The 21,211-nt window shown below is 31.8% G+C and overlaps 1 protein-coding gene and 2 pseudogenes across 1 annotated transcript; 1 reads left to right on the plus strand and 2 right to left on the minus strand.

Annotated features, from left to right (window-relative positions):
• Nucleotides 1-531: 531 nt before the first annotated feature.
• LOC149495803 (uncharacterized) lies at nt 532-1,318 on the minus strand (annotated as a pseudogene).
• Nucleotides 1,319-6,087: 4,769 nt separating this feature from the next.
• On the plus strand, nt 6,088-20,861 carry LOC110008798 (uncharacterized). The gene is made up of 7 exons (XM_089722205.1): nt 6,088-6,407; nt 8,209-8,688; nt 9,374-9,523; nt 9,622-9,714; nt 19,465-19,512; nt 19,597-20,027; nt 20,129-20,861. The coding sequence occupies exons 1-7, from the start codon at nt 6,089-6,091 to the stop codon at nt 20,744-20,746; spliced, it is 2,139 nt and encodes a 712-aa protein (XP_089578331.1). The 5' UTR covers nt 6,088; the 3' UTR covers nt 20,747-20,861.
• LOC149495804 (uncharacterized) lies at nt 14,172-14,965 on the minus strand (annotated as a pseudogene).
• Nucleotides 20,862-21,211: the final 350 nt, after the last annotated feature.

Consider the following 21,211-nt stretch of genomic DNA (forward strand, 5'->3'; position numbering starts at 1 on the left):
TGAACAATTAAAGTTGATTAATGAACTAATAAAATAAACTGGATAGAATTAAGTGAAATCAAATTCCCTAGTAGCTAAATCCTCTTATTTCTTTTCACCTGAATTTTGTGTTTGATCTCTTCTATTTTTATTTTAAATTTTATTTACCTTACAGCGAATCTCTCTTATCGTCGTCTAAATAATAATAGGTTAACATAATTTTGGTAATTGATAAACAATCCCTATGGATACGATACTCTCTTACTCTATACTACTTGTTGCGATTTCGTACACTTGCGAAAAACGCTGTCATCCCTCAGGTTTAACTCCGTCTAATTAAAAGGTCATTCAGTCCGAAAAATGGGTTTTTTTCCGTTAATTGAAGACTAAAAGACTAAAACACCCCTCCCTCGCTAATATATTTCAGATTTTCTGATCCATTGCTAACCCTCTTCAGATTGTCTCATCCGAATAATACTCTTCGGCGTTCTTTTGCCTCTATCAAACAACCATTGCTCGTGCTAGGTCAGTTTCAGCCAGAGATCTCTCCAGTTAACCCAGCCCGAATAATACTCTTCGGCGTTCTTCCAAAGAATCTGCACCATCAACAACCTCATCCATGGCGGATGCTTTAAATTTAGCATAGCTAACCCAGACCTTCAAAGGCTTTGTCCGGTCCAATAGTCTCTCATAAAGTTGTCTAGTTCTGTCATATTCACCTTCGGAGATCTCAAAATCAATATATGCCTTCCACAACAACTCTGGCATGCCCAAGGTTGGCTGTGCTATAGGAAGTTCAAAAATTGCTCGTGCTCGGTCAGTTTCAGCCAGAGATCTCTCCAGTTCTGCGTATTTGCTCCAAGCATAACAATTTTCTAGTATGCACTCTAAATATTTCTCATAAAGCTTTCCGCAATGATCAATATTACCAAGTTGTAGCTCTATTTCGATATATTTCTTAAAGATCTTATCTTTGGGAGCTTTGCCAATGGCATTGCCTAAAATTTGTCGAGCACCAGCAAGATTCAACTGCCGAATTTCAAATTGGGCAGCTAGAAGCCAAATCTTTGCAAATGAAAACTTCTTATGAGGAATTAGGTTCAGGCACTCCCTATAAACATCTCGTGTTCTCTCAATGTCTCCTACATCCAGTTCTTCATAGAGAGCATAATTGATCCACAAGTATATGTATCTCTGCCAATATCTCTTCTCCTCAGCTGGCGGCACATTAGCGATTGCACGCTCATGAACCTCCCTAATCCTCTCCACAACCCAATAAATATTGCAATTTCAAATTCAGTACTCCAAACGCAGCAAAACTTAGGACATACCTAAACATTAACACAATACCAAAAAAATATCTCTAGAAATACAAAATTAATATTTAGAAATGATAAGGTGTGTTAATTCCAAATTGAAGAACGACTAGTGCAATTAATCAGTTGTAAAGAAGAAAGCCGAGGCATTGGAGAGTTCAAAGAAGTGAAGGGAGGGGTGTTTTAGTCTTTTAGTCTTCAATTAATGGAAAAAAACCCACTTTTCGGACGGAAGGACCTTTTAATTAGACGGAGTTAAACCTGAGGGACTAGTTATATATTAGTGCAAACCTTGGGATTAGTTGGATAATTATGTAAAACCTTAGGGACTAAATAATAATTTTCCCTAATAATAATAACAGTACCGACCCTCCTAATCTAATACACAACCAAATACACCAAAAATTATGTCCAAATACACATAAATCGCAAAAAAAAAAAATATCGAACAAAAATTCGCAAAATACCTCAACTTGTGTCCAAGAAGCCGGGTGGAGTGATCGGAGGGGCTGGAGCGGCGTCAGGCGGGCTGGAGCGGCACTGCAAACAGAGGAGAGGAGAGGAGGAGGAGAAGAAAGAAAAAAGAAGAAAGAAGGAGAGCGTTTGGCATTTAAAGCCCTAAAATTTGCGACAGACTGGTCGGTCGCAAATTTCATTAATATGGGTGGCAATTTTTAACTCTACGACGTCGTTTTAATTCGCAATAAAATTGCGACCGATTTGCGACTCAAACTGTCGGTCACAAATATTCGGTCGCACATCTGTCGCAAATCGGTCGCAGAATTTATTCCTAATTTTGAACCGCGCAATTTTGCGACGGAATAACTTGTAGTCGCAAATCGGTCTCAAAATCGGTTGCAAATCCGTCGCATATTAGTCGCAAACTGAAAAGAAACTCGCGGCAATTTTTAGCGCTACAATTAGCGACTGTTTGTCCATAGGTCGCAAATCGGTCGCAAAATTGCAACCGATTGGAGTCGGTCGCAAAATTGCAACCGATTGGAGTCGGTCGCAATTCAGTGCTTTTTTTGTAGCGCCCGTGAAATCATAGAAAATGAATCAACTTGGCCTTGAAGTCTCCTCCTACCTAGCTATCCAAACTCATCCAAGATATCATTCATTCTTCTCTTCATTGAAAAGCCCTCTCCATTTCTATCTCTTTCCCTACCTTTTTCTTTATTTCTACCTAGTCTTTATTCCAATCATCTTTGTCACTGTCACTTGCTAACTCGATCATGGAGTTTGAAAATTTTTTCTTTTAATTTGTTTATTATTAACTGGGGAGAGAGAGAGAGATTTTAATCCACATGGAATCTTATTTAGCGCTCAATAAGTAAAAAAATATATGAATAAGTGGGATCCAGCTATCCCATAGAGATTTCTGACTGTCCAATTTTCAAACACATATAATTCTTAAAAAATTAAGAGTTTATTTACCAAATTTTTACTTTTTTCTATTCATAGACCAAAATAGAAAGTTTTACAAAATTTATATACCAAAATTGCAATTATCCCTTTTCAATTAAGTCAGTAATTAAGCTAACCGACTTTTGTAATTGGAACCTGCAATTCTCATTTATCTTATCAAATTATTCTTTACAAATTCCTAATATCTTTGGAATCAAATTAGATCGGCCAATCAAGTCGGTTAAAATGGAAACTAGTTCATTGTCTGATTCGGAAGTTGGCTCGATTTTTAGAAAAATCAAATTTTTTGAAAAACCGAATTGTACCATTGACAGAAATCAGATTTTTAATAAAAATATGTTGTTGTTGAATTAAGTAAAGGTGGTGTTATTTTTATATGTATTTGGTATGGTTTGTGTGTTTGATGAACTTAAATTTGAGCTTTCAATCTGAATTGAACAGTGTGATTTGAATTTATAAGTATTTAATTATTATATGATTTTAATTTTTGGTAATTATTAGTTCAAATTTTTCGATATTTATATATATTATTTTATTATACAAGATCAATATTTAACGAGAATGATATATATATGTTTATTATTGTGAAAATAATTTTGTTGCACTTAAAAAATGTATATATATCTACTTATATAAAAAAATTAAAAATTAAAAAAATTAGATTGAATACATAAATTGTCCCTTTTAACTTTCACTAAAAAGTTTTGTGGCACCCTCTATTTTCAAAGTAACCTTGTAACCCCTTGATTTTATTTTTTTGTAATCTATGCACACCTAAACAGAGTAAAAAGTATTAAGTAAATCACACACATGATGACGTGGATTAATAGTAATACAAATGACAATTATGTTTCTATGCTAGATGCCATCTCACCTCAGTCAGATCAACATCCCTTCTTTCTCAATTTCTTTTTCCTAAAACTTTCTTAGTACACCTACAACTCTATTTTCAAAATTTCTAATATTGCTCATTGTCAATTTTCTTTTTATTTTGTTTTTTTTTTTTCATTATCGTTCAATCGGTAGTCTCTAAGAAGAAGCAAAAAGTCAATGAGACATTGTGGATTTATGAACCCTTCGTTTTTTATTCATCGATAATCCAAAGAGAAAAAGAAAAGAAGTTGAGTTTAGTAGAAATTATTAATGGCAATTTGAATTAAGGAGACAGATATGGAGCAGACTGCTTGCTTGGATGAGTACAAAGGGCTTGTTTATAGCATGTTAGTTTTCGTTTAGATTCACTTTTTTCAGCCTTATTACTGTGTCTCCTTGTTTGATTTCATCTCTTCAATTGCGGTTAATAACTATTACTGTTTTGTTTTTGCCATTTTCCCTTTGTAAATACATGGGTTTGAGTTTTTGAATAAATTCAAATTTCTGAGTATATATCAAATTTTGAGTATATTGGGTATATCGGATCTCATCTTTTGACATCCTTCCATTTTTAATATTTTCTCAAAAATTAACTCTGGTATCTTTAATATTGATAATTACTTTGAAGGTGGACTTTGATTTCTCTTCTGCTGACGATGAACACGAGTAGCTTACCTGACGAAGCCCAAACCTCGTCCACTTTATATGCTATACATAAGCTCAATTAACCTAACCTCTTTTCTTTTGACCAACTTTGGTGACATGGCACATAAATTTTTTACCAACTTTGATGATATGACATATAGTAATACAAATCCCAATCCCATTATTGGAAGCAATTCTTGTTGCAGTCTTGAGATTTATCGCTTTTTGAAACTTTCTTGCTATTTTGCTCGTTTCCAGGGATTGATTTACATTTGATCGTCTCCATTGGAAGAATTTTTAGATGATGGGTTTGGTTTCGGTCATAAAAAAAATGGAAAATTCAGTGATTGTTGTGTTAAGAGGTTTTAAGAAAGAAGAGATTTTGGATAGAAAGTGACTGTTATGTGATTAGAAAAACAAAAAAGCAGACAAACTTTGACTAACAAATTGGGGCCGGAGATGGAGGCGAGCTAAAGAAGAGAGATGAAAATAAAAAATGGATTAAAAAAAAGTTGGATTTAAAGCGCGGGAAAAGAAAAAAGAAAAAAGAAGAATATAGTTTTTTCATTCTTTTTCATTTAAGACGGTGGAATAAACAAATAAAATTAAATAATTTTTGTTTCTTTTCCATTTCTTGGACGTAAGATTTTTAGGTCTATGTGCATAAATATAACTAATGTCCTAATCCTATATATTCTTTCCACCGTGTTTGGATGGAGGGAAAAAAAAAGAAAGAAAGAAAATGACAAATTAATTTGTTTTTCTAATTCAGAGGGAAATAGAAAAAGTATAAGAATAAATTAATAAAAGAAAGTGTTATATTTCTGTTCTGACTGTTTTTTATTAAAAAGATTTAAAATTAGCGAGTTAATCTATTTCTTGGTAATAATTATAACTAAATTTTTTACCAACTATGAAGAATTGGAATCGGGCAAAATCAAAATCAGAACCGAAGTCTATCGTCTGGTTTCGGTTTCAACTTTTGAGAAACTGTAAACCAGTGGTTTTAAAAACTGGTCAGAACTGACTGGAATTAGCGATATTTTGAACCGGTTAGAATCGGCGATTCTATCCAATTCCAACAAATTTTTTTAGTTTTTAAAATATTTTTTTGAAATTCCCAAATTAAACCTCCTAACAATTATATAACATCAAGTTTTAATGGTATTTGTGGAAAGTTAATTTTTTAAATTTACTATAAATACCTATTTTCGTTCTAAAAAAATTAAGTTCAAGGCTTTTTCTAAAAAAAAAAAAAATTCAAGCCTTTTTTTAAAACAAATAAATTAAGTTAAACTTTTTATTAATTTTTTTCTTAAAATTTTTTCTAAAAATTATTTCATAAATATTTAAATTTTAAATTTTCAAAAAAGAAATATTCTCTAATTTTTTATTGGCGAACCTCAATAGAGTTACGATTATATAATTCCCTCACCAACCTTTGGCACGTCCAGAATTTTATCAATTTGCATAGGTTGGTCAAATTAAATGAACCAGCCCCACCGACCATAAAAATAAGTAATAATGGGTATAGTTGATAATATTTTATTATTATTATTATTATTATTAAAGACTTTTGGTTTGTAGTTGGTATCACTTCTTTGTATGTTATGGTCTGACTTTTGTACGTCATAAACTTTTCCATTTAATTTCCATAAATTCAAATGCTGCTCAATTCAAAACTTAAGAGGTTGAAGAAGAATAATTTGGAGGAGCCTAATTAAACTTCCAAAAAGTAAGGTTTTTTTTTATTTTATTTCATTTCAAGGTTATTATTTCTTTCAAATTGATTGCATTTGGAATAATTCATTGTTTGTCATTTTCTATACTGTCTTGACAGATTATCCATGGCCGTCAATTATATAGTTCCTGAATTTTTAGCTGACAATAATTATCAAAACTGGAGTGCTTGCATTAAGAACTATTTGATAGCGACCGATCTATGGGATGTTATTGAAGAAACCAATGAACCTCCAAGTCGAGAAGAGGCTGAAGCTGAATTTAAAGCTTGGAGGAAAAAGAATGCAGCTGCTTTACATGCCATTCAAATTTCTTGCACGTTCGAAAAACTTTCTCAGATCGGAGAAACCGACTCTGCTAAAGTTTGTTGGGAGACTTTGGCAAAAATGCACGAAAAAAAGGAATCAGTAAATCAAGATCCTGCAGGTAATTGAATTCTTATATATATACATATATATAGTTAAAACACGTCTATAACATAAATTATGATAAGCTATATATATTTTAAAGAGAGCTTGTATTTTTCATTCAATGAAATTTGGAGCTTTTACAAAAACACAGAACTCAAAAATTCTGTACGGGTAGAGAAAATATTTTTTATATGTCATTTGGACATGCTAACTTGCAAGGTAAGTCATAAGGTTATATTTTTTTTTTTCTTTTTTAAATTTTTTTAAGCTTTTAGAAAATCCTTTTTCCCCCTAAAATGCAATGTAATTTTCTAAGATTTTTTTTTTTTTTTGCATAACACTAAATTAATATGAAATATTTCTATTGATTGCAAGTGAAAGTGGAATATTAAAACATGATTTTAATATAATAGTAGGGTATTTGAAATTATTTTAAACATAATAAATGACATTTTAAGATAAGTATTTTATAAAAATATACAAACGATCTTAATACATATTAAAAAAATTTATAGTATTGTTCATATAATTTATGATTAATTCTAATATGAAACTCAGTTTTATATTTTAAGCAATTGGTTATGTCTTTTATGCATTTAACAATAAAATTTTAAAAAGTACAAATATTAAATTTTAAAATTAAAAATTAAGGTGAGCACTATAAATTTGATTATTAATCATTATATTTTAAATTTGTATTCAGATAATACAATTATTATTGATGTGTTCGGTTAATCCTGTTATTATTACTGTTTTGAAATCTAATAGATGTTAAACTTGTTTTTTATATAAAGTCAAACTTATAATGAATAATTTTAAAAATTAAGCTTTGAATTGTTTTTTGTAGATCACAAATAAAATTCAAATTAAAACAATTACAATTACATAAATTATAAAATAATTTTAGTAAAAAAAGTTGAGTTATGGATACATTATAATTAATAATGTAGGAGTATATAAGAATTATATTATGATCAACAACACAATAAATTTAAAATATTATTTACGTAATGATCTTATACTGATCTTATACTGTAAATATATATTTTTATTTCATTTTAGAAGGTAAATATTAGATCAATAATTTTCTAAATTTAATATTTTAATTATTTATGAAAAGGATATTTGATATTTTTTTTGTTGATGAACTTCTCGCATTAATATCTTTTAGATCGATAAAACAAGTTTTTTATTATAATAATAAATATAATAAAATAATACATGAATAAGGAATGACCGGTTTTATGAGTAGCAAGTCATTAGATATCAATAAATCTAAAGGCTACATTTAGGTAGTTTAAATTTAATGGAAGATTACTACTTTTATATTTATACAGACTTGCTCATTTCTGTATAATAGTCTTATTCTTGTTTGGTATTTGTAAAATTTCAAAACAAGAGTGTCTCTCCGTAATTCGTTTCTCTTAAATAGAAATAGAGTCTGTATTATTTTATTTTTCTTAAATAAGAATAATCTCAAATGGGAGTTCGTTTTTTCTCTCTCCATAAGTGTTTTTCCCTCGTATGAAACTAACTTTACAGAGATTTTCACTAAACTCTAGCATGCATGCCTTAACACTTGAGCTACTTCTTCAATATGGATATGCATATTTATATTAAGATAGAGAGAGAGAGAGAGAGAGAGAGAGAGGACTTACCGAACATTCTCACATGTATTTGCAAAACGAGATTCAAACATAAAAACAAAATAAATAAATAATACAAAAAGTCATAAAATTAAGTCAATATTGAAGTAGGAAATGCAGTATTTGCACGTAAGTATCTTAATGAAGTACGTCACTAATTAAAATTTGTAGGGAAGGAGGATCCATACAAAAGGTTTCTACCTCTGTGCCGAGCCATAGTAAAAGGGGATTTGAATGGTGTTAAGGGATTCCTTAAGTCTCATCCAGATGCAATAAACAAAAAGATAGCATTGGGTGGCTTGACAGCTCTTCATCTAGCGACTATAAGCGACAAAGTAAAGATTGTGAAAGAGCTCGTTAATTCAATGTCAGTCGAAGACTTACAAATACAGGATGATAGAAACACCACTGCTTTCTTCATTGCTGTTAGTAATGGATGCATGAGGACAGTGGATTTGCTACTCAAAAAGAACAATAATTTAGTTACTGAACCAGTAGTCGCAGAATTACCTGTCATCACTGCATGTGAAAAAGGCTTTAGAGAGCTAACTCGGCTTTTATATTCCAAGACTCCATTTGAATTGCTACTTCCCGAGAATGGTACTTTTGGAGCTCTGCTTCTCCACTCGTCTTTTTTCAACAAAATGTTCGGTAAGAATATCTCTTCCTTTATTTTTTTCGCTAAAGAATATCATTTCAAATAATGAGTTTCTAAGTTTTGGTTAATTATTAAATTCATTTTTAAATATAGACTGACGGTATGTTTGGCAAAAGTAGTTGTTGGATGTTTCAGTTGCGTTTAGCTATTAGTCATAAAATTAAAAGCGAAATTTATATGAGTTAATTTTTTATAAAACGCTGTCTTAACCTCTAAAATTTAGTTCAAATGCTATGTTACTGAACACTAAAAAAAACTACTTAAAATATTGTTACCGAACACAGTCTAAATGTTAAGAATCTGAGCCTTAAGAGTGTGCTCATAATGAGTTGAGTTTATCTTTTAACATAAATGATCTAAGTCATTTTAATTAGTTCACCTTCCTCTTTATATGTAATTTACTTCATTTATATTTATCTATCACGGGATTATTAATCCCCCATAGTTCAACAGCAACATTATTCTGAGAGCATGTTCCGTTAATGACAGATTAAGTGATTTTTTATACTGAAACCTAGGAAAAAAAAAGAAAAGAAATGTATTGAATTTTAATCTATAGTAAAGTATTAATTGAAAAAAATTAATTTATAATAAATTTATGGATAGAGGTATTTTAGTCTTTTTACTACTTTCTCATCCTATTCCTCCACTTGTTCTGTTTCTTTTGACAAATGCAAGAGATTTCACTGGATTTGATCCGACGTTGCCCAACGTTGGCCGTTACAGAAACACAATTCAACACTACCCCTCTTATTGAATTATCGGCCATGTCTGAATTATTTCCTAGTAGCAGTCATTTACCCTCTTGGAAACGGTGGATATACTCCGGTTAGTACATTAATTGATGTCTGTACTATTCATTTTGCTAATTAATAGAATGAAATATATTTTGAAAAAGTTATTTAACGAGTTTATTATCCTTGAAGGTATTCAAGTGCAACTACCAGTCTTTTCTAGAGACGTGAACATAATGATTGAGCAAAGTGGCCAAATGAATGGGAACAACGTTTTACTAAGCGGTATGATTTGTTGCCTTCGACTTCAAAAAATCAATAGAAATCTGAAAAATATTTTACAGCTAGTTACTTTTTGAAAATAAATAGAGTCTTATAATTGATATGTTGAAAACCTCGAAAATAATTTTAAAAAATTGATTTTCAAATTCGCAAGTGCACAACCTGGTAAATTTTATTTCAATAAAGAAAATTAAATTTAATATTATAAATTGAAATTAAATTTAACCTACGTCATATTTCTCGTAAAAAGTTTTAGTTCGACATAAGAAATACTTCCTTGTACCTAAAAAAGAGAGCAACTATGTAGAGAACAATAAAATAAAAGATAGAATATATAATGAATAACCCTCAATCATAGCTAATCTCTCTCTTTTTATAAACTCTCTAAAATATCTTCGAATTCATTTAGAAAAGTGAATCTTTATCGAGAAATAAATCTTTTAGAGATAGGAAACTATTAAGATTTTATATTTCTTCTCAATAAGAACTCCGATGTCTAAATAGGATTCTAACTTAATAAGGCACGTTCCATGATAATAAAAAAAAAATGAAAAATAAGATAACAATGGTTAAAGAAAAAAATAAAAGTAATTTAAAATAATAAAATTATATATATATATATATATATATATGTATATATATATATATATATGTATATATATATATATATATATATAGGCACACGACCTAGTGTGTCCACCTTCTGTTTTTTTTATAGTTGAAAACAATATATATATATATATATATATATATATATATATATATATATATATATATATATATATATATATATAAAGAAATGTTGAGGTGCTATAAACGAGATAAAATAAAAAATAAAAAATAAAAAATAAAAAATAAAAAAAAAAGGAGCATGGGCTCCACTTGAGGCATAGTCAGACTAGATAAATATGGACAGCCTCATAATATGCAAATCGGCAGTGACAAGGCCGTGTCGTTGTGCACGGTTCAGCTGCGCCTTGAAAATTTTTTTTCAGTTTAAGTTGCACGGCAGTGCAACTAGAAAGAAAATAGGATTTGTGTTTTTTTCAAGAAGAAAAAACAGTCACTGTTGTATTTTTAATTAAGATTCAACTCATCATCCATGAACATACACAGCTCCTCTTATATAGAGGTACAAAATAGGCTAAGTCTAAACTAAATCTCAAGAATAACAAAGATAATCAACTGTGAATCACAAGCCAAATTATGTGACTGTGTTAGCTACCAAACTAGTCAAAGAAAGAGCTAAACATGGACTTCCAACAACTAAATACACCCAACAGTAGAATAGGAAAATAGTAACCAACCTTATCTCTCCAAAATACACCTTATAACTCCATATTTTCCTCAACAGGTCCTTGTAAGAGGGACTGATCACATAATGACACCTTATTACTCCTATGATCTTTAACATCCCCCCTCAAACTTTGCCGGGGCAGGAGGCAGTGTTTGCTGCGAAACATAGCTATGGCAGATTTTGGTATTGGTTTGGTGAAGATGTCAGCAACCTATTGATCTGTTGGAACATATTTAGTAACTAGAAGACCACGTGCAACCCGTTCTCTAACAAAGTGGTAGTCCAACTCTATATGTTTACTCTTGGCATGAAACACTGGTTTCACAGTGAGATAAAGAGCACTCAAGTTATCACAGTAAAGTATAGGCGGCACAGTCATGGAAATCGAAAAATCTTGAAGCAAATATGTAAGCCAAGTGAGCTTAGCAGATGTATGAGCCATTGCTCTGTATTCAGCTTCGGTACTGGAACGAGAGACAGTGTGTTGCTTCTTGGCACACCACGAGATTAAATTGCAACCAAGGAATGTACAGTACAGTGTGGTCGAGCGCCTGGTAATTGGACATCCAGCCCTATCGACATCAGCAAACCCCTGCAAAAATAACGAAGAATTGGAAGTTAAATGTAATCCTAGACTCAGAGTTCCTTTCACATACCGAAGAATGCGATGAACAAACTTCATGTGCACCACTGTCGGGTCCTGCATATATTGAGAAACAAAATTCACACTGTATGCAAGATCAGGACAGGTTAATGTTAAATATTGCAACGCGCCAATAATACTGCGATATAAGTGAGGGTCAACAGGAGCAGCAGGACTTGTAACATTTGGTTTTATTTCCAAAGGTGTGGCCATCAGTTTACTGTCAAGCATGCCAAACCGATCAAGCAAAGTTAAAGCATAATGTGTTTGATTTAGCAACAACCCATCTTCTGTTTGTGTAATTTCAATACCCAAAAAATGATGCAATAGGCCTAGATCTTTCATAGCAAATTCCCTACACAACAACTGAATAAACAAATCAATTAATGTTGGAGAAGACCCTGTTAGAAGCATATCATCAACGTAAATCAACAAGGCTAACGTGCCTTGCGATGAATGAAAAATAAAAAGCGAAGGGTCAGCTAAACTGCAGAGAAAACCAAAAGAAACTAAAAAACTACTTAGCCTGTCAAACCATGCACGTGGGGCTTGTTTTAAGCCGCACAGTGCCCTCTTCAGTTTACACACATATGAAGAATATTGCAAATCTACCATACCTGGCGGCTGATCCATATAAAGATCCTCAGAAATATGACCATGTAAGAAAGCGTTTTTAACATCAAGTTGTCGAACTTGCCACCATCGAACCAAAGCAATTGAAAGAACAAGTCGAATGGTCCCTAGTTTAACAACTGGAGAAAAAGTTTCTGTAAAATCTTGACCATCAACTTGATGATATCCTTTCGCGACTAACCGTGCTTTTAATCGATCAAGGGAACCATCAGATGTAAGCTTCACCTTGAATACCCATTTTGACCCTATCACATTCATGTCAGGCGTCCTAGGAACCAAAGTCCAAGTCTCATTTTTGTGAAGAGCAGATAATTCCTCCTCCATAGCTTTCTTCCATCCAGAATGTGCCAAAGCTTGTCTGACAGTACGTGGTTCCTTAGGAATTGAGGAATCCATGGTTGTGACAAAAGCATACCTAGGGTTTGGTTTAACAATACCAGATTGAGATCGGGTTGTCATAGAATGGCGATTTGGAGCAAGAATAGGTGCAAGAGAAGCAGAATCTGTTGCTAATTCAGTAATTGGAATATCTAAAGTGGGATCTGGCGTTGGCAAAGGGAGATTAGTTTCCTATATTTCTAAATGTTGCGATGTGAAATTAGCGGATGATGATGGCGAATGAATAGGGGTATCTGGTGTGATGGGTATCGGTGACGAATGATGTGGGGATGGTAAAGAAGCAGTCGAAGAATGTTGAACAGAGATTGGTGTGGCAAATTGCGGCGGAGAAATTGGGACATGCAAAGGGGAAGTTGGTTCAGTCGTGGAGAAAGGGATCGTGGCTGTCGAAATCGTATTAGGTTGGGCTTGATTGAAAAGAGAAGGAATTGGAATTAAAGATAATGACTGGGTAGAATCCTGCACAGCAGATGACACAGTAGCAGAAGCTGGTATCCATGAATCAAACACTTGTGTGTAACATGTACTGGTGTACAAATATTAGTTGTTGATTTGTATGGAAAACACTCTTCATCAAATACCACATGTCTCGACATAATATATTTACGATTTTTCAGATCGTAGCACTTGTAACCTTTATGTTTGTCACTGTATCCTGTAAAAACACAAATAGTAGATTTTGGATCAAATTTATTTTTCTTGGTGTCCCAAATATATGGGAAACACTTACACCCAAAAACACGTAACATGGAATAATCTGGATGCTTTTTATGTAACTTAAAAAATGGTGAATCAAATGAAATGGATGATGAGGGTAAACGATTAATTAAGAAAACTTCAGTAGTAAAAGCATCAACCCAAACAGATAACGGAACACGGCTATGAAACAACATTGACATTCCCAGCTCACGTATTATGCGATGTCGACGTTCAACTGTACCAGCTTGTTCTGGTGTATATGGGCAAGAAATATGATGAATTATTCCAGTTTCTAGAAAATGAGTAGCCAAAGCAGAATTAACAAATTCTCCCCCTCCATCTGGTCGAAAAACTTTGATAACAGCAATATATTGACGTTGAACATAGTTTTCAAAAGCAATAAAAGCCGAATAAAAATCAAATTTCACACGTAATGGAATTATCCAAGTGTATTTGGTGTAATCATCGACAAGACAAGCATAAAACTTAAATTTTCCAATAGATAACACAGGAGCTGGTCCCCATAAGTCACAATGTATTTTTTTCAAAAGCAGTAGTAATAGAATTAACACTTCTTTAAAAGGAAATTCGCTAAGTTTCCCCAACTGACAACTGTCACACACTTGGTTTATTTTTAAAGGGCCATTAACAACAATTAAGCCTTTATTATGTAAACAATTTAAAGCAGAAATTTGTGGATGTCCAAGGCGTTGGTGCCAAACATCAGCACTACAAGACTTGAAACGAAATGAAAAATTAGCTTTAGGACTACTAGAAATCGTATACAAATCACCCTTCTTTGGTCCCTGCATGATTAATGTGCATGTCTTCCGTTCCTTCACAATAAAAGAATCATTAGTAAACTCACAATTTACAGGAAACTGTGAAGTTAATTTACTTACCAATAACAAATTCTTTTTTAAATCAGGAACATACAAAACCTCAGACAATGGCAACAAATGATTATTTTTTCGAACTTCAGAACTACCAATACCAGCTATAGGGATGGAAGAACCATCACCTATAATAACCGAATTACTACCTGCATAAGTATGTAAATTAGACACCATACCTTCATTTCCAGTCATGAGATTCGTAGCTGCAGTGTCAGATGTCCAATCATGGTCTGTAACAGTATTATCAAGTGTCAAGGCTGCCAAAGCTTGAGGAAGAACACTAGATTGAGATGCAGATGAAGGAATCCACCAATAAATTTTTGCGATATGTCCTGTTTTGTTGCAAAACTGATAGGTCTCATCTCGATAAAGCTCACGTTCTGCAGTTGTCATACGTCTCTTCCCTGGTGGTGGAGGTCGTCGCTGCTGACCTGAAGAATTTGTTTGATTCTGCGCCTGAAACCCACGACCTGCAGAAGTAAAATTTGAGCGAGAATTTTTTGAACCTAAAGATGAGTTTGATCCAGCAATCTGTCGATTTTTTTGCTGTTGAGTATAGAACACCAGATGAGGCGTATGAACTGCTAAAGGTGAAATTGCAGAATTTGCAAACCAAGTTCATCGTTGATCATGATTTTGGAGTTGTGAAATCAATTCTGAATAAGTTGGTCTTGGTGGTTTGAGCATTGTGCTAGTAAATGTCTCATATTGTGGACCAAGACTTGTGAGTAAGCTATAAATTTTTTCTTTTTCTTGAATTGGACGGCCAATAGCAGCCAAACTGTCACAAATATTTTTGAATTGACGAATGTGATCACCAATGTTGACGCTGTCATCTTTGCGAAGATAGATCAATTGTTGACAGAGTGTAAACTCCCTTTCTTGAGACTCTTGTGCATATGAGTCTTTTAAAGCATCCCAAACAGCAAAGGCCGTATCGAGCCCAATTACAAGCCCTAGAGATTCTTCAGAGAGTGTGCCGATTATCCACCCTCGAAGAAGACGATCTGCTTTCTGCCAAGCAGCGAAATTCTGAATTGATTGCTCTGTTGCTTTGTCTGATCCTACCAAATTCATTGGTGGTTCTTCTGTGAGATGATTTAAGAGATCTTGACTCTCGGCAAGTCCTAGTACTTGGTCACGCCATAGAAGGTAATTTGTTTGGGTGAGTTTCAAAGTGACGAAATTGCTGACGTTTAGTGATAAAGATAAGGAAGCCATGAGCAGAATGATATAGAACTTGGATGTTCCTGCTCTGATACCAAGAAAGAAAATAGGATCTGTGTTTTTTTCAAGAAGAAAAAATAGCCACTGTTGTATTTTTAATTAAGATTCAACTCATCATCCATGAACATACACAGCTCCTCTTATATAGAGGTACAAAATAGACTAAGTCTAAACTAAATCTCAAGAATAACAAAGATAATCAACTGTGAATCACAAGCCAGATTATGTGGTTGTGTTAGCTACCAAACTAGTCAAAGAAAGAGCTAAACATGGACTTCCAACAACTAAATACACCCAACAGTAGAATAGGAAAATAGTAACTAACCTTATCTCTCCAAAATACACCTTATAACTCCATATTTTCCTCAACAGGTCCTTGTAAGAGGGACTGATCACATAATGACACCTTATTACTCCTATGATCTTTAACACAACTGAGCACGGCCAGCCCGTGTAACACACTGGAAGTTTTACATCCTTGAGCTGGAAAAATTAGTATAGATGTGCTGATTAGCACACTAAGCCGTGCAACTCTGATTTTAGCCCATTCCACCTGCAAAAATTTAGTTCAAGTTGGATTTATTAAAAGACTAACTAAAAATTTAAAATTTTCTAACTTAATACTCAAAAAACAAAAGAGAAAAAAATGAAATTAAAACTAAAAAGAGATAGAAATATGAGTTACCTCCCATTATCGTTTTCGTTTAAAGTCTTTAAACTCGACTTTTGAGAAGTTCATTAAATAACGAATTTCACCCATAATATATATCATGTAACATCAAACATGGGTCTTGGTTGGAAACGCCCTCAAGATTAGCTACTTTAGAAAAAATTATGCTCATGTTGTCAACAACATCAGCTTTAAATAATAAACTTGGGGAAAGAACTGTATTAGATCATAGAGAACACAATTTATTAAATGTGGTATCATTAGAAAAAAAAAAAAGATCTTCCGATGGTGCATGTATAAAAACCATTTATGAGCTTAACTTAATAGTCTCAATTATTCCTCATCCATCAATATCGCTTTCTGTTTGTCTTCGTTTAAAATATCTCCCAATGCCTCTTCTAGTTGTACCTCATTTTCTTCATCATCATTAACAGTCGTATCTGAAAACAAAAAAGTGAGACTTAATCCGTCTTCAAAGGAATTGCATTCTTCACACGTAGGATTTATTCTTCTAAAGTTGTAATTTTCCATGAAGTTTTCTCATAATCTAACTTGCACTCGTCATCTTGATATTTATTAGCTACCATTGTTTCCAATTGCTCTAGTCGTACCTCCAAATTCTTGATCATCTCTTGTTGGATCTTAAAACTCTCATGAGTTTCATTTATGAATTCCATGTAAGATTTAGTGAGGGCAGCAATCAAATCCTCTGAACTCTTCTTTTTTTTTTTCATCCTCAAAATTTGAGGGGTATTGGTGATCCTAACCCTACAGAGAATAATCACAATGCCAACGGTATTCAAAATCCGTCATATCATTTAACATATAAAGTATATCTTCACAGCTACTTTCTAGAAGATGAATAATGGTTGCCGAAAATTCAATATCTACCCAACTTCTTGTTTGTTCATCTAATGCAAAGTAAAATATAAAATTGAGACATTTATTTGTGTAATTATGATAAGAAAATCTCTTCAACAAATCACTAAATGATGCCCAAACGGCATAAAATGGTTCCGAATATTGTTGACTAAAACTTGCGACTACTTATTGATGAAACATCTCAAAATAATTCACAAAAAAATAACAAAAAGTAAAAATTAATAAAAGAAAAGAAAAACTACAATAATATAAACAAATATTTCAATTAATAAACAAAAAAACTAAAATAAAAAAATATTTAAATTAATAATAGGTTAATTGGTATTTATATTGGTAATGTCAATCCCCTGCAACAGCGACATAAACCTGACAATTAAAATTTTCAAGTACATGAAATCACAAATAAGTAATAAAGAATAAGTGGAGTATCGTTCTCACAAGGATTGTATACCAAATACTAAGATTATGTTAACCTACCATTATTCAAACGACAATAAGAATAATTAATTTAAAATAAAAGAAATAAAATAAAGTAATGAGAAAGAAATCAAGCAAGTAATTGTTGAAAACAAATAAAGGTTTAAATGTTACTAGGGATTTTGACTTCACCTAATCCTATCTAATTTATCCTATTAGTTTGATAATCAATTCTAATTATTCAAAAAGAAGAAATAACTCTAAAGTTGCTAATAAGCTTTCTTGATGTTTTGTTAGCTGTTTTAATCCACCTCAATTACCCATCTCAATGGCGCAACCAAACATAGATTAAATCATTAAGTTCTTGTGATTATTCAGGAATCCACAAATTGAGGTCTTTAATTTTATGAAAACCTTCCACGAGTTAAAACATTTAGCTCTTGTCATCAAGTTATTATTTCCATGAAATTTATTACCCTATTCATATCAAAAACCCTTCTCTCGACTGTGATTAAAATCAATAATAAATTTTACTTGAATAAAGAAAATCAAATCTAATATTATAAATTAGAGTTGAATTTAAGCTACATCATTATCCTGGTAAAAAGTTGTAGTTTGACATATTAAATAATTTAAACTTAATTAAACTTGTAAATAATATTATAAAGAATAATAAACAAGAAGAGAGTTTAAAAATAAAAACTAGTCGACAACAGTCTTGAGCGGCTTCCTTGAATCTTGGCATTAACTTGAATACTTGAAGTCTTAAAAAGAGAACAATTATATAGAGAATAAGACAAGAGATTGAATATACAATGATGAATAATCCTTAATGATGGCTAATCTCTCTCTTTTTTATAGACTCTTTGGAATATCTTTGAATTCATTTAGAAAAGTGAATTCTTATTGAGAAAAGAATCTTTTGGAGATATGAAACTATTTGAGTTTTGTATTTCTTCTCAATTAGAACTCTCCCAGTATCTAAATAGGATTCTAGCTTGATAAAGCACGTTCCATAATAGCTTGGTAAGGCACGTTCCATAAGATTCTCATGCAGATCCATTTAAGCAGCACAGGCTTAATATGAAATCTTGGCTCAAGTTGAATTTTGCAGAGTAGCATGACCTAGGCATGCTTCTTGCTGAATGTCAGCGGCCCAATTAGATTTTAGTCACTTTTAGGTGCTTTTCTAGAGAAATCCTATAAAATTCCTCAAGATCAGATGAAATATTGATTCAATGAAACTTTAAATAAAAACATAAAAATCCTAATAAAATTATATTAAAATACTATAAAAATAACACATACCAAAAATCTCCTAGAAAAATAAATTAGTTTAAATTATTGCATAGAAAAAGAATATTTACTTGGCCTTATAACTAAAAACTTTTGCATTTTTAAATCCATAAAAATAATTTATTGTACCTTAAAATATAAGAAAGTAGTTTCAACTTTAACCAATAAGTCAAACATTAAGGTGAAGTTTTTTTACTTTTTCTATTGTTTTCTCCATCCTTCATGTTCTTTTAAAAAAAAAAAAAAAAATCAGTGGAAGATCTAATAGACTGCGGTTGAAAGGTCTTAAACCTGAAACCTCTCACTTCTCATATAAGTGAGAAAACAAACTATATCACACCTGATAAGTTGTCCTTTGTATTCTTTCTTTAGTGTATAAATGGATCATTTTTATAATTTTCTTGTATATAATTTTTTATATAAAAAGATAAAATTTGAGTTAAATTTTGGATTGGGTAAGGTAAATGGAATGAACTACAAGATTAATTGGCTTGTGCTAAGTGATCAAAAGAAAAATATTCAGTTGTGAAAGGCTATTAATATAAATATGTATTGTCATTTATTTTTAAAAATTTATACCAGAACTATTTGCGCTTCAAAGAAATTTATGGTTTGTTGTTGACTAACATGTCCACTTATAATTGAAATATTTTCTCTTCAGAACAATTCAAATATGAAATTTTGAATATTGCAGTTTTTGCAGGGCTCCGAAGCCTGGGCTCAATTGTCCAAGAAATATTTGGTAACATCCTAACTTCCAATCTCATTTATTAAAGTTGATTGAATTTGTCATTCTTACTTGTCTGTGTCTTGCTTTTTATTGAAGGATTGAAGCAAATTTATGATATGAAGTTGACACACAGCTCAGTTATTCAAATTATACATTATATATTTGAAGGCACTTCGATTACAAATCTTCCAGATATCGTAGAAAAAGGAGTAGACAGAGCGTTATTCTCTGCAATTGAACGTGGGATAATCGAAATTGTTATTGAAATATTAAAAGTCAATCCTTCGATTTTCACAGTGGCAAATACCAGATTGAGAAGCATAATCGAATATGCTATCCAACATCGGCAAGAAAAAGTTTTCAGCCTTATATATGCAGTCGGAGGATGGAAGAATTTGTTGATTTATGGATTCGATAACAATAATAATAACACTTTACATCTGGCAGGAATGTTGGCATCTCCAAATAGACTTGCTCATATTTCAAGTCCAGCTCTGCAAATGCAAAGAGAACTGCAATGGTATAAGGTAATAAGAGGAGAAGAATGAATAGCAATCAAAAAAAAAAAAAAAAAAAATCATTCAGACTTATACTAAAATCAATATTATTGTATTTGTTTTCAATGCAGGAAGTAGAAAGTATTGTTAAACCTACATTCAAACTGTATGTCAACAAAGATGAGGAAAATGCTTGGCAATTGTTTACAAAAAGCCATAAGAAATTGAAGGAAGACGGGGAGAAATGGATGAAAGGGATTGCAAAATCTTCCACAGTCGTAGGTGCTCTTATCATTACAATTATGTTTACTACAGTATTTACTGTTCCTGGTGGAAATATTCAAGAAACTGGATTTCCAATATTTTTACATGAGAAAGCATTTAAGGTTTTTATTGTAGCTGATGCAATTTCTCTATTTGCCTCCTCAACTTCAGTATTAATGTTTTTAGGAGTCTTGACTTCACGTTATGCAGAAGAAGATTTTCTTGAATCATTGCCAAGAAGGATGATCATCGGTCTTTCTACCCTCTTCTTTTCCATTGCAGCCATGATGTTATCATTTTGTGCTACTCTTATAATAATGCTAGATGGAGATTTGAAACTAATCATTCCTATAATTTTGTTGGCGAGTGTTCCCGTTACTGTTTTTATATTTTTACAGTTTCCTCTACTTGTGGAGATTTTTATGTCCACTTATGGACCGGGCATCTTTGATAAAAAAATGAAATATTGGTACTACGCAGAATAATTGCAGGTAGAAATTATATAGGAACATGTCGTTTGTTTGGCTTTGTAAGAGCAATAAGTATCGTCTTCTTTGTATTGTGGTTTATATAAGCAGTTGTTTTCTTTGTATTTTTCAAAATTACTGAATCTATGAATGCTTTTTTTTTTTTTTTTTTTTTTGTGAGAATAAGAGGGCAAACAAACTACAAGTAGATTCTATTATAAGCAATAATTTGGCTTTTTACAATTATATGTTTTTAATTAGAATTTCTTGTTCAAAAATCAGAAATTATTATTATATACCACATTTCTTTGCTTTATTTATTTCTCCATGTTATTATCTTCTTTTCTTATTTCTTTTCTCGATATTTTTTTATTTTAGCTTGAAAATTGAAAGGAAAGTATAAGGAATTTCTAGTTTTCTTTTAATATGAAACAAGGGAGATATGAGACGTTATAAGATAATAAAAAGTTTTTTTCTGAAGAG

The sequence above is a fragment of the Jatropha curcas genome, chromosome 6, assembly GCF_041381405.1.
Source record: "Jatropha curcas cultivar XTBG-Jc1 chromosome 6, XTBG_Jcur_1.0, whole genome shotgun sequence".
NCBI classification, from domain to species: Eukaryota; Viridiplantae; Streptophyta; class Magnoliopsida; order Malpighiales; family Euphorbiaceae; genus Jatropha; species Jatropha curcas.